The sequence below is a fragment of the Oncorhynchus mykiss genome, chromosome 32 (genome assembly GCF_013265735.2).
Source record: "Oncorhynchus mykiss isolate Arlee chromosome 32, USDA_OmykA_1.1, whole genome shotgun sequence".
NCBI lineage: Eukaryota > Metazoa > Chordata > Actinopteri > Salmoniformes > Salmonidae > Oncorhynchus > Oncorhynchus mykiss.
In genome coordinates this window covers 257,454-269,701 of record NC_050572.1, presented here as the reverse complement: position 1 = coordinate 269,701, position 12,248 = coordinate 257,454, and the positions used below count along the sequence as shown (strand labels likewise).

At 41.7% G+C, this 12,248-nt stretch overlaps 1 protein-coding gene across 1 annotated transcript; it reads left to right on the top strand.

The window, feature by feature from the left end:
• The first annotated feature begins 218 nt into the window (after positions 1-218).
• On the top strand, positions 219-11,297 carry rrm2b (ribonucleotide reductase M2 b). The gene is made up of 9 exons (XM_021559734.2): positions 219-365; positions 3,989-4,141; positions 4,443-4,559; positions 5,332-5,465; positions 5,973-6,067; positions 6,507-6,640; positions 6,996-7,100; positions 10,260-10,373; positions 10,553-11,297. Exons 1-9 carry the CDS (start codon positions 315-317, stop codon positions 10,703-10,705), a joined length of 1,056 nt encoding a protein of 351 aa, XP_021415409.2. The 5' UTR covers positions 219-314; the 3' UTR covers positions 10,706-11,297.
• The last annotated feature ends 951 nt before the right edge of the window (positions 11,298-12,248 follow it).

Sequence of the window (12,248 nt, the reverse complement as noted above, 5' to 3'; positions counted from 1 at the left end):
TTCGCGAGGTTGGAGTAGTAACATGTTCAACTACTTAAGACACTGGCTCTAATCCAGGTTGTGCCTTTAGATTTGGAAAAAAATTGAGATCTAAAGACAAATATGTAACATCTCTCACTGATTTATGTAACCCTAAACCCCGGCCTGGTCTGTTGCGCCTCTACGTTCCCTCACTTCTCGCGATGTTGCGCCTACGTTCCCGGCACTTCTCGCGATATTTCGCCTCGGTTTAGAAACGCTGTGACCAGACCAAAGACAACAAGGTGAACACTAGCAGAAGTGACTTCGCTGCTTGAGTGTTGCTTGTTCACGAAATGGACTGCTCAAATCTAACCAATGTACGCACAGAGTCCAAGGATTACCAGGTAACAATAATGTGAACCTGTCGAAATGCCTTTTTTTCCTTCCCATTGTGTATAGTTGTAACGTTATTACCATAGCACTTTAAATTGCCTAGTGTGTGAGCTTGTGTAACCTATAAACAAAGACCACTACAACAACTGAGAGCTGAGATGTAGTTTAGTCCGTTAAACAGTATGGAACAACCAAAACATTCAGGGCAGGCACCTTTGCGAACGACCGTGATACATTGCTGCAATATTGCTGCATTGATTGTTGATCTAAATTTAAATGTGGTCGAGAAATAACTTATATCACAAAGAGCATGTTACTAAGATGTAAATGTATAATAGCAGACAACTTATTTATTCATGTCAAATATAATGTTGCTGCTATTTTATGTAAGAACGGCATTGTCGTAGATGTGTTTTCACCGACGTTATGAAACAAAACATGGTGTATGGGGTTGCTGCCGGAGCACGGTGCAGCGGGTAACCCTCACTAGTTTCTATTTGACGAGAATACATGGAGCTGGTCAAACTTTTTCTGCTAAATTAATTCAGATACATTCTAAATGAATGATATTTAATTAGCACTACAATTATATGAAGCGATAGAATGCCAAACCAAATAAATCTGTGTAGCAGCCTAGAGGTAGGTAAATAAATGGTGGTTTCTTCCCCGTCTTCTCTCTGGCAGTGGCGAGAATGATGAACTATTAGGCTAGCTGTGTGCACTGCGGAGGCTTGACTACTTCAGCCGACCAGACCGTTGGAAAAACATGTGTGTGTCTTCCTTGAGGATGTTCATAAAACTCCACAGACCCCTCTTGTGCAGTGTAACCCAGAATTATGTGACCACTTGGTTAAGGCGACACCATTTTGCCTAGGACCAGTGGCGACCAGTCATTCAGGGCAGGTGAAGATCCCCACATTTTTTGCAAAAAAAGGCTTGCCTATTTTGCGTGTTATTTTGTCATTAATATGTGTCACATATCAGTTTGTAAACTGTGTGTGTGTATATATATATATATATATATATATATATATATATATATATATATATATATATATATATATATATATATATATATATATATATATATATATATATATATATATATATATATATATCACTGACTTAATGAAGCTGCATACAAACATGGTCTCTTTTTAAAATGGTATTTTCTTGATTTCGTCAGCTCCAAAATGCAGGTGTTTCAGCCCAGCTCAGTGCTTTCTGTAGTGATGGGGCAAGCCAGCAGAAAATAAGGAGCGTTGCGCCATGATTGGCTCAGTGTTCTGTCACTCATGCCAAGTCTAAGGGTAGAGATAGAAAATTATAGCCCCTTTAGTGCTGCAATAGTTACACGAGAAGTGCCCATCCAAGAAGGCTTAAAGTCATTGGCCACAGATACAATTATGTCAAATCACATTATATGTACAGTAGCTTTGATTGGACTGATCATGTCAACATCATACTTTCAAAATCTTAGCTGGCAGTCATCATCATGAATCAAGTTGACAATCTACTGACAAATCCTTTTTAATCCTTGTCATATGAAGATAAATTATAGATAAAACATATCGGTGCTCATCGGCTATTGGACATAAACATTACACAACAAGTTGGAAATCACAAATTCAACAATGAGTGGTTTGGAAGGAATCAGTGGCTGTGTGGTCCCACATCTGGGAGGGTCTCATTTTTTTTCCAAATTTTAAAATGATAAACATTCAACATTGGCCATGCTGTCAATAAAGCATGATTTGTGCTCCTCTCAAAACAACTGTTACCTCGGAACTGCGAAGTCTTGAACTCATTGAAGTCAAGTTAATTAACTGGGAAGTCGGGAATAAACAAGCTCTGACTGGGAAAACGTCTTGAGCAGTCATCCAACTGACTTCAGTGACTTCAAGGCAACTAACTGGAAGGTTGGGTATAAACTGGTTGAGAGAATTCCAGGAGTGTGCAAAGCTGTCATCAACGCAAATGGTGGCCACTTTGAAGAATCTCATATATATTTTGATTTGTTTAACACTTTTTTTTGGTTACTGCATGATTCCATATGTGTTATTTCATAGTTTTGATGTCTTCACTAATATTTTACAATGTAGAAAATAGTCAAAAATTAAGAAAAACCCTTGAATGAGTAGGTGTGTCTACTTTTGACTGGTACTGTATTTACATTAGTCTATAGCCTCAGTATACCACGTAGTCGTAGGCCAATTAGAGTATAGCCTACTCTAAACTATTGTTGTTTGTTCCTGAACTGGCCCGAATGGCAGAGCTATCATTCAGCACCAGAATTAGGTTAAACTTCTTTAAATAACATCATCCTGGGACTGCCCTTTCAGCATCTTTTGCTTAAAATTACCTTTTTAGTCCTTTCGCTTCGAATAACCAAGTTCTGTCTAATAGTCCTACTCATCACTTATCATTACAAATAGGAGATGATCACTTCTCACCATGGTGCTCTTTAGTATCGTTAGATCAAACCTGAATTAATGTCTCTCAAGATCATATAATGATTCATTTTCATTTTGCATAACTTAACCTAATATAATAGCATAGCCTGTAACGTTACTGTTACACCAACGCCTAATTTCAATGAGATGTTAAGATGGTTAGCTGAAGCCGAATAGTCAAAATGTAGAATGCGGCAGAACTCAACAGCGCTCACCGCTAGAGAGGATATATACTTTGAAACAAAATACAGAAAGGCTAATAGTATAACAGCATCTGCTTTCATTCACTCACCAAACAGTAATTCACAAATATCTAAATTACCATGAAACTAATTGAGATCACATGACTGGCCCAGAGCAACACATGACTGGCCCAGAGCAACACATGACTGGCCCAGAGCAACACACGACTGGCCCAGAGCAACACACGACTGGCCCAGAGCAACACACGACTGGCCCAGAGCAACACACGACTGGCCCAGAGCAACACACGACTGGCCCAGAGCAACACACGACTGGCCCAGAGCAACACACGACTGGCCCAGAGCAACACACGACTGGCCCAGAGCAACACACGACTGGCCCAGAGCAACACACGACTGGCCCAGAGCAACACACGACTGGCCCAGAGCAACACATGGAGATGTAGTCTGGTTGGTAAAACATGAAGAATTATCATTCACCATTGACAGTGATGATGACCTATTTTTAAAATACGTATGCCTAACTTGGTGTTTGAGGGAATTCAAAATATAACTTTTTATTGAACCTTTATTTAATTAGGGTTTAGACAATGGCCTGTGTGGCCAAAGGTAGATGATGTAATTGGAGCACTCATTTTTCTATGCATATTCTAGAATGATGGGCTATTAAATTGGCTACGTCTGTCAGTACAAACTTTTAGGAAATGATGTCATTCATGTTTTTTTTTGTTTATTTTGCACTACCTCACCTAAAACATAGACCTACACCACTGGCTAGATCAGCTGTTTCAGCGACTTTGTACTAATGTACAACATTCAATGTTCTCCAACCAGTCACAACAGAAGGTGCATTTCTTTGCCATCTGTATCTCTGATACGCCTAACATTCTAAAAGGCTATCAAATATATTTCAGTTGATGTTTAGGTGACTGTATGCTGTAAGATGAAGAAGCTGTGTTCTTCAATTGTTTCATACAGAACAGCCACAAAGACACAGACCAGCAGCGCTGCACAGAGGATGAGCCCTTGCTTAGAGACAACCCCAGGCGTTTTGTCATCTTCCCAATCCAGTACCCTGACATCTGGAGGATGTACAAACAGGCCCAGGCCTCCTTCTGGACAGTGGAAGAGGTGGGGGCTAATTAACTTGAATTCCAAATGCTGCCTATTCCCTGTAAAGAGCAAGACAGTCGTCAGAATACATGAAACAATACTCCCTCATTTTGAATGTGTGAAAACTGAAGGCTGTCGCTTGCGAGATTGATGTGTGGTTTGTAAAGCCTAATGTCAGGAGAGCGAGGCAATATGCTACATACAACACACAGTCTCGCTCACTTAAAAAAACAAAGCACGGTTTAATGTAGGTGGTTGATGTGTGGTTAGGAGGTGGTTGAAGTGTGGAACTGTTTGTAACCAACCGTCTGTGCTGCAGGTGGATCTATCTAAGGACCTGGCACACTGGGACAACTTGAAGCCTGATGAGAAACACTTCATCTCTCACATCTTAGCTTTCTTCGCAGCCAGCGACGGCATCGTCAACGAGAACCTTGTGAGTCCCTCTTTTAGGAACCCTGGTCTGTAGGGTGTTAGGAACCCTGGTCTGTAGGGCGTTAGGAACCCTGGTCTGTAGGGCGTTAGGAACCATGGTCTGTAGGGCGTTAGGAACCCTGGTCTGTAGGGCGTTAGGAACCATGGCGTTAAATGGAGATTTTCCACTGAGCTGGCTTTTTGGTCCAGGACTCGACATCCAGGAAACTGGGAAACTGCCCCATAAGTTTTGTTCTAGATCATGGATGTAGCTATACAGTAGTACTGTATTATACTGTATTATACTGTGTTCTCACCCCAGCCTATTTGTTGTTGATGTAGCTATACAGTAGTACTGTATTATTCTGTATTATACTGTATTCTCACCCCAGCCTATTTGTTGATGTAGCTATACAGTAGTACTGTATTATACTGTATTATTCTGTATTATACTGTATTATTCTGTATGCTACTGTATTATTCTGTATTATACTGTGTTCTCACCCCAGCCTATTTGTTGTTGATGTAGCTATACAGTAGTACTGTATTATTCTGTATTATACTGTATTCTCACCCCAGCCTATTCATCCTTCATCCTTTTTTACCTTTATTTAACTCGGCAAGTCAGTTAAGAACACATTCTTATTTTCAATGACGGCCTAGGAACAGTGGGTTAACTGCCTGTTCAGGGGCAGAACGACAGATTTTTACCTTGATCTTGCAACCTTTTGGTTACTAGTCCAACGCTCTAACCACTAGGCTACGCTGCTGACCCAACGTTATCCATCCCTCAGGTCCAGAGGTTTAGTCAGGAGGTACAGCTTCCAGAGGCCCGATCCTTCTATGGGTTCCAGATCCTCATAGAGAACATCCATTCTGAGATGTACGGCATGCTCATCAACACTTACATCAGGGACTCTGAGGAGAGGTACGTGACTATAGTCTAATGAGATGTATGGCATGCTCATCAACACTTACATCAGGGACTCTGAGGAGAGGTACGTGACTATAGTCTAATGAGATGTATGGCATGCTCATCAACACTTACATCAGGGACTCTGAGGAGAGGTACGTGACTATAGTCTAATGAGATGTATGGCATGCTCATCAACACTTACATCAGGGACTCTGAGGCCCGCATCATGAAGCATCTCAGAGTAGGTGTAGTGATCTAGGATCAGGTCTTCCCTGTCCATGTAACCTTATTCATTATGATCCAAAAGGCAACACTGATCCTAGATCAGCACTCCTCCTGTGTTATGCATTATGAACACAGGCCCTGATATCCTCACCAGGTGGTATATGAAGCTCATTTTGTCAGTTGAGGAGATCATTGTGGTGAAACGGTGATACTAGACTTGGAGGAGGGGTTGGTTGGTGCATGTTTTGATCTACAGGCACAAATGTTCTGAACCTGTTCTCCTTGTCTTTACAGGGAGCATTTGTTCAATGCCATTCAGACTATGCCGTGTGTGAGAAGGAAAGCAGACTGGGCGATCCAGTGGATCTCTGACACCAAATCCACTTTCGGTGAGTTCTTGAAAAAGGAACAGTCTCACAGCTGTAACATCCTCATTGCTATAGTAACAGTGTTCACCCTGGACAACGCATGGCTAGGACATGATCCTCATTGCTATAGTAACAGTGTCCACCCAATGCATGGCTAGGACATGATCCTCATTGCTATAGTAACAGTGTCCACCCAATACATGGCTAGGACATGATCCTCATTGCCATAGTAACAGTGTCCACCCAATGCATGGCTAGGACATGATCCTCATTGCTATAGTAACAGTGTCCACCCAATGCATGGCTAGGACAAGGAAATGTTTCATATGTGTCGTTGGATAGTTATTTTGTGCGTTCATTCTTCGTTTAATAATTCGGCCTTCGCTGCTAGTTATACAAAAAAATGTAATGCTGCCATTTTTTAATTAAACCACCAACCCATGTTTCAATTCCTCCACAGGGGAGCGGATAGTAGCGTTCGCTGCAGTGGAGGGCATCTTCTTCTCAGGGTCGTTTGCTGCTATTTATTGGTTGAAGAAGAGAGGCCTGATGCCTGGGCTCACCTACTCCAACGAGCTCATCAGCAGAGACGAGGTTAGATGCTCTGTGTCCTTTCAACTCTGAACCTCCAAACCAGTTCCACTGGCTCTTTTTAGTTGTTCCCCTCTAATCAGGAAGTAATTTACACCTCCCAGGTGAGTGTAATTAACTAGCAGGTAGTAAACATAAACACAAAGTGTTTGGGCCCTCTTGGACTGGGATTGAACAGTCCAGTCTCTTTTCAAAGGACATCTAAGCTACATCTTGATGCAGCACAAACATTTTCCAGCCTCAACGTTTTGCTGTTATTTGATTAGAAAAGTAGCAACAGCTAAAATGTATTGACCTCCCTGCCGATATAAGTGTCACTATAGAGTATTGATCTTTTAATGTATGTTTGTATCTTCAGGGCCTGCACTGTAACTTTGCCTGTCTGTTGTACAGCTACATAGTGAAGAAACCGTCAGAGGACAGGGTGAAGGACATTATCACCAAAGCTGTCAGCATTGAGCAGGTGAGTCCGTGAAATGAATACTGTCTAACATCAGAAGTAGATGCATGACTCTCACCTAGTGCTGTTGACCGTATTACCTCCACACCAGAGTCATGATGGCAGTCAAATTCCACGTGACCGTTTAGGTGAGCTTCTCCAAGCTCTGATGCTGCGGATGGTCATTAGTAGCCTACCAAACTGACTAACAGCCTGGTACTCAGCACTCTATTGTCCCACTAGTCACGTTGACATCAATGCTAATTTAATCAAACACTCCATGAGAGCTCATCAGCTCATGTTGCTCAACATTTCAATAGGCTATGGAATTGCGTGAGAACAGAGTAATGGCCTCTAATGGCCTCTATTAAAAAGAGGAGGATCCCATCAGACTTCTATAGACTAGGGCTACTATATTTATTTATCAACTTTCCTAATATTAAGCACTTGGCTTGTCTTTGCAACAGGAGTATAGCTTACCTGATGGGAAAAGTGTCCTCCATTCGCTATTTAAATTTGATTTTGAAGTGCGTTGATGACATATTTTCCGCTGCCCATTTCAATACAGGTGCTTATGATAATGGTACATTCTATATCAAAACAAATTTCACATATTTAAAGACAAGATTAAATCAGCAATAGTCTGATGGGTGACAATATTAGCCTATCACTTGTGAATGATATATGATCACGTGTGTATGATGCCCAGCATAAGAAACAATACATTTTTTTTTATTCTAATCATAGTTGTACACCTCATGTAGCCTAGCCCATAGGCCTATATGTTTTTACAAGGTTTGTATCACAACTACAGTGGCCAAATAACTTAAAATTAAGCACATTAATCTGCTTTATAAGGGGCGTAGAGCCTAACTGGCATATACAGTGGGGAGAACAAGTATTTGATACACTGACGATTTTGCAGGTTTTCCTACTAAAAAAGCATGTAGAGGTCTGTACTTTTTTATCATAGGTACACTTCAACTGTGAGAGACGGAATCTAAAACAAAAATTCTGAAAATCATATTGTAGGGTTTTTAAGTAATTAATTTGCATTTTATTGCATGACATAAGTATTTGATACTTATGTCTACGAAGGAGAGGTTGAACAGGCTGGTAATAGGGGTTGCGACAATGGCGGCGGACAGTTTCAGAAATGGAGGGTCCAGATTGTCAAGCCCAGCTGATTTGTACGGGTCCAGGTTTTGCAGCTCTTTCAGAACATCTGCTATCTGGATTTGGGTAAAGGAGAACCTGGAGAGGCTTGAGCGAGTAGCTGCGGGGGGGCGGAGCTGTTGGCCGAGGTTGGAGTAGCCAGGAGGAAGGCATGGCCAGCCGTTGAGAAATGCTTGTTGACGTTTTCGATTATCACGGATTTATCGGTGGTGACCGTGTTACCTAGCCTCAGTGCAGTGGGCAGCTGGGAGGAGGTGATCTTATTCTCCATGGACTTTACAGTGTCCCAGAACTTTTTGTAGTTAGAGCTACAGGATGCAAATTTCTGCTTGAAAAAGCTGTCCTCTGCTTTCCTGACTGACTGCGTGTATTGGTTCCTGACTTCCCTGAACAGTTGCATATCGCGGGGACTATTCGATGCTTTTTCAGTCCGCCACGGGATGTTTTTGTGCTGGTCGAGGGCAGTCAGGTCTGGAGTAAAACAAGGGCTATATCTGTTCTTAGTTCTGCATTTTTTGAACGGAGCATGCTTATCTAAAATGGTGAGGACGTTACTTTTAAAGAATGACCAGGCATCCTCAACTGACGGGATGAGGTCAATATCCTTCCAGGATACCCGGGCCAGGTCGATTAGAAAGGCCTGCACGCAGAAGTGTTTTAGGGAGCGTTTGACAGTGATGAGTGGTGGTCGTTTGACTGCGGACCCGTAGCGGATACAGGCAATGAGGCAGTGATCACTGAGATCCTGATTTGAATACAGCAGATGTGTATTTGGGGGGCAAGTTGGTCAGGATAATGTCTATTAGCGTGCCCATGTTTACAGATTTAGGGTTGTACCTGGTGTGTTCCTTGATAATTTGTGTGAGATTGTCTTCACTTGTAGCCTGTGAGAAAGACCTGACCATGTGATGGAGTGTGCAGCAGTCTGGGAGAAGGGCACACTGGCAGAAAAAGGCATGGATTTGTTTAGGGTGCGTTACGGCCACACAAAGGGGATGCAGCCGTGAAATTCTATGCATTGTCAAGTGCTTGTCAAATTGTGAACTAGTGACTGATGTAGTGTGTACAGCAAAAATACAAAGTAGAGCTCATGCCTTTCAAGTGACTTTATTCAAATCATCATTAGAGTCGCAACAAAGCAGCCGTACAATGTATAAAACATAAAGCCCAATGTTTGTGGAACAACTAAAGTTAAATTAATAACTCTAAATTAAGATATAGGAGTACCTATTTCTTTGTGAACCCTCAACACAGAAAAGCTGCATGTGCAAATCGTTTGGAGAAAATGTCCTTCCTATTTTATTCAGCTTGGTTCAAATGTTTTCTACATACTATAAAATAATGACACGGAATTCTAAGCTAATCTTGTCTGCTAAATGAACTAGTCTAGCCCACAGCCAGATCAGGCTATAACGTATGGACAATTCTGATTTATACTATTCTGTTCTTCTGAAGTAGACTACATTTTCTTCATGTTTCTTTAGACCGGTCTAAAATAAATAATGGATTTATTGTGAAGGTGTAGGCCATATTACATGGATTTATTACTTTTTAAACAGTAGATGTTCCCAAAGGTCTGCATCAGTGGCTTGTAGGCTGTGTGGAAGCCAGGAGATGCTGAATGTGTTTATGTTAATTAACAGTCAATTACCGTGAGACCGACAGTTATTTGCTTGACAATCACCGGTTGACAAAATTTGGTGACAGCCACACATACTCTCGCCATTATAAAAACATACGTCATTGTAAATCCATTAAAAACAGTGAGGTTTGGTTCATAGACCTTTTATCATACAGATACAATTACTATCTAACAATGATCAAGAACATGTCCATAATGGCACATTTTAACGGGAATCTGGAACGTGTCCAGAAGGACACATTTTAACGGGAATCTGGAACGTGTCCAGAAGGACACATTTTAACGGGAATCTGGAACGTGTCCAGAAGGACACATTTTAACGGGAATCTGGAACGTGTCCATAACCACACATGTTCACATTTCAGGAGTTTCTGACAGAGGCCTTACCTGTGGATCTGATTGGGATTAATGGTGTGCTGATGAAGCAGTACATTGAGTTTGTGGCAGACCGTTTACTCCAAGACCTGGGATTGGCCAAGGTGAGTCTTTCCTTATTATTTTGACTCTACAACATAGTATTTTGATATTTTTAGTGTGTAGGTAGCGTATACATAGCGCCAGCCTGTTGGTCCAACTCATGGATTGATGGGATGTCATGCTTGGCTTGACAATGACAAAATAAAGTTGGCAAGAGCAAAACAAATGTTTTCTATCCCAGGTCTATCTGACAGAAAACCCCTTCGACTTCATGGAGTCCATCTCACTGGAAGGGAAAACAAACTTCTTTGAGAAGCGTGTGGCTGAGTACCAGAGGTATGGAGTGATGTCAAACACCATGAACTGTGACTTCACCCTTGATGCAGACTTCTAGTTAAAACACATGGTTCCACGTGAAGAAAAAGAGGAGGCTTCAGGAGTTCCATAATAACCTCAGATGCGATTGGAGGGGAATCCTGATTGGAAGAATTATAACCACATAGGTGCTGAGTGGCATAACATCAATCCAAGTACAGGCACTCGTGTGGGTTTGAAAATGGAAAAAGGCCACACATTATTACACTTGACCTGTATATTGAATTTACATTTGTTGTATTTTATCTTGATTTAACAAGGACTTCACACTGACAATGGCAGCAATACTAGTGAACCAATGCAATGGTTTTAATAAGTGTAACCGATGTGAAATGGCTAGCTAGTTAGCGGTGGTGTGCGCTAATAGCATTTCAATCGGTGACATCACTCGCTCTGAGACCTTGAAGTAGTTGTTCCCCTTGCTCTGCAAAGGGTCGTGGCTTTTGTGGAGCGATGGGTAACGATGCTTCGAGGGTGGCTGTTGATGTGTGCAGAGGGTCCCTGGTTCGAGCCCAGGTAGGGGCGAGGAGAGGGACAGAAGCTAAACTGTTACATAAGGAGTTATTGATCAATGCCTTTTTGTTTGTTTTATAAAATTAATACTGCTCATAGTCTCTCTCTCTCTGATAATAATTTGTTCTAGATGCATAGCTAGAACTATTAGGAAGAATGTGTGTGTTTGCAAAACTTGCACGTGGTGGAACACCACAATATTTTCCTTTGTATCCCACCTGCTTCTACATATTTCCAGCTCCATCATTTATCAATGCTTTCTTTTTGTGGACAGCCACTGTCAAATTAAGGCCCTCCCCCTGGCGCTAGCTAGTTGGTAGTGCTGGCAGTGGCTATGCTACATGCTAGCTGACGTTTTGAAAAGATGGCAACGGACTGGCAAGCTTTAACTGATTTAAGCCAAGTTAATATCGAGTTGTCTCAGAGAGCTTTAATCCTCCGGGCCAGGATATGTCTGATCGTAGTTGGGGTGGAATTGGGTCTTGATGCCTGTGCGTTACCCGTCATGATTGATTTTTCTTCACGGTGGCGGACTCTTCGGTGGGAAAAAGCAAGGAGCTCCGGTTACTCGACAGGGGCAATGCCCTCCAGGATCAAGTGAATACAATTGTGAAGCACGAGGAACAAAAGAAGACAAAAATATATATCAGGAAAAGGTACACACATTTAGCTATCTGTAAATAGGAATTGTCGTAGCATTGGCAACATTTTCTTTTGCTGTGTAGCTTTGTTGTTGGCTGGCTAACGTGTTAACTTGCTAATATTAGCCGCTAGCTAGCTTAGTTTGCTATTGTTAAGTACGGGCTTTGTTTTGATAGCTTAGTTTCCAGCTAGTTAGCTAGCCATTTTCACTAGCATTAATGTTTTCATTCGTGTTTTCAATTTTCTTTTTTGATATTTTCACTGGTATTTTTAACAAACACGCCTCTAAAGAAAATGAGAATTAAAAACAGGTTCAGCCGCTGGTTCGACCGTGATCTTGCAGAGTTTCTCCACCTCAATAATTGCATTTGGCAAAAGGCTTGGCACACGCATACTCAGGCTGACTG

Bases quoted from the DNA above. Each gene is read 5' to 3' on its own strand.
- rrm2b (XM_021559734.2), top strand. From the start codon at position 315: ATGGACTGCTCAAATCTAACCAATGTACGCACAGAGTCCAAGGATTAC. The intron at 4,142-4,442 runs GTGGGGGCTAAT...TCTGTGCTGCAG, and splicing joins CCTTCTGGACAGTGGAAGAG to GTGGATCTATCTAAGGACCT. The intron at 4,560-5,331 runs GTGAGTCCCTCT...TCCATCCCTCAG, and splicing joins GCATCGTCAACGAGAACCTT to GTCCAGAGGTTTAGTCAGGA.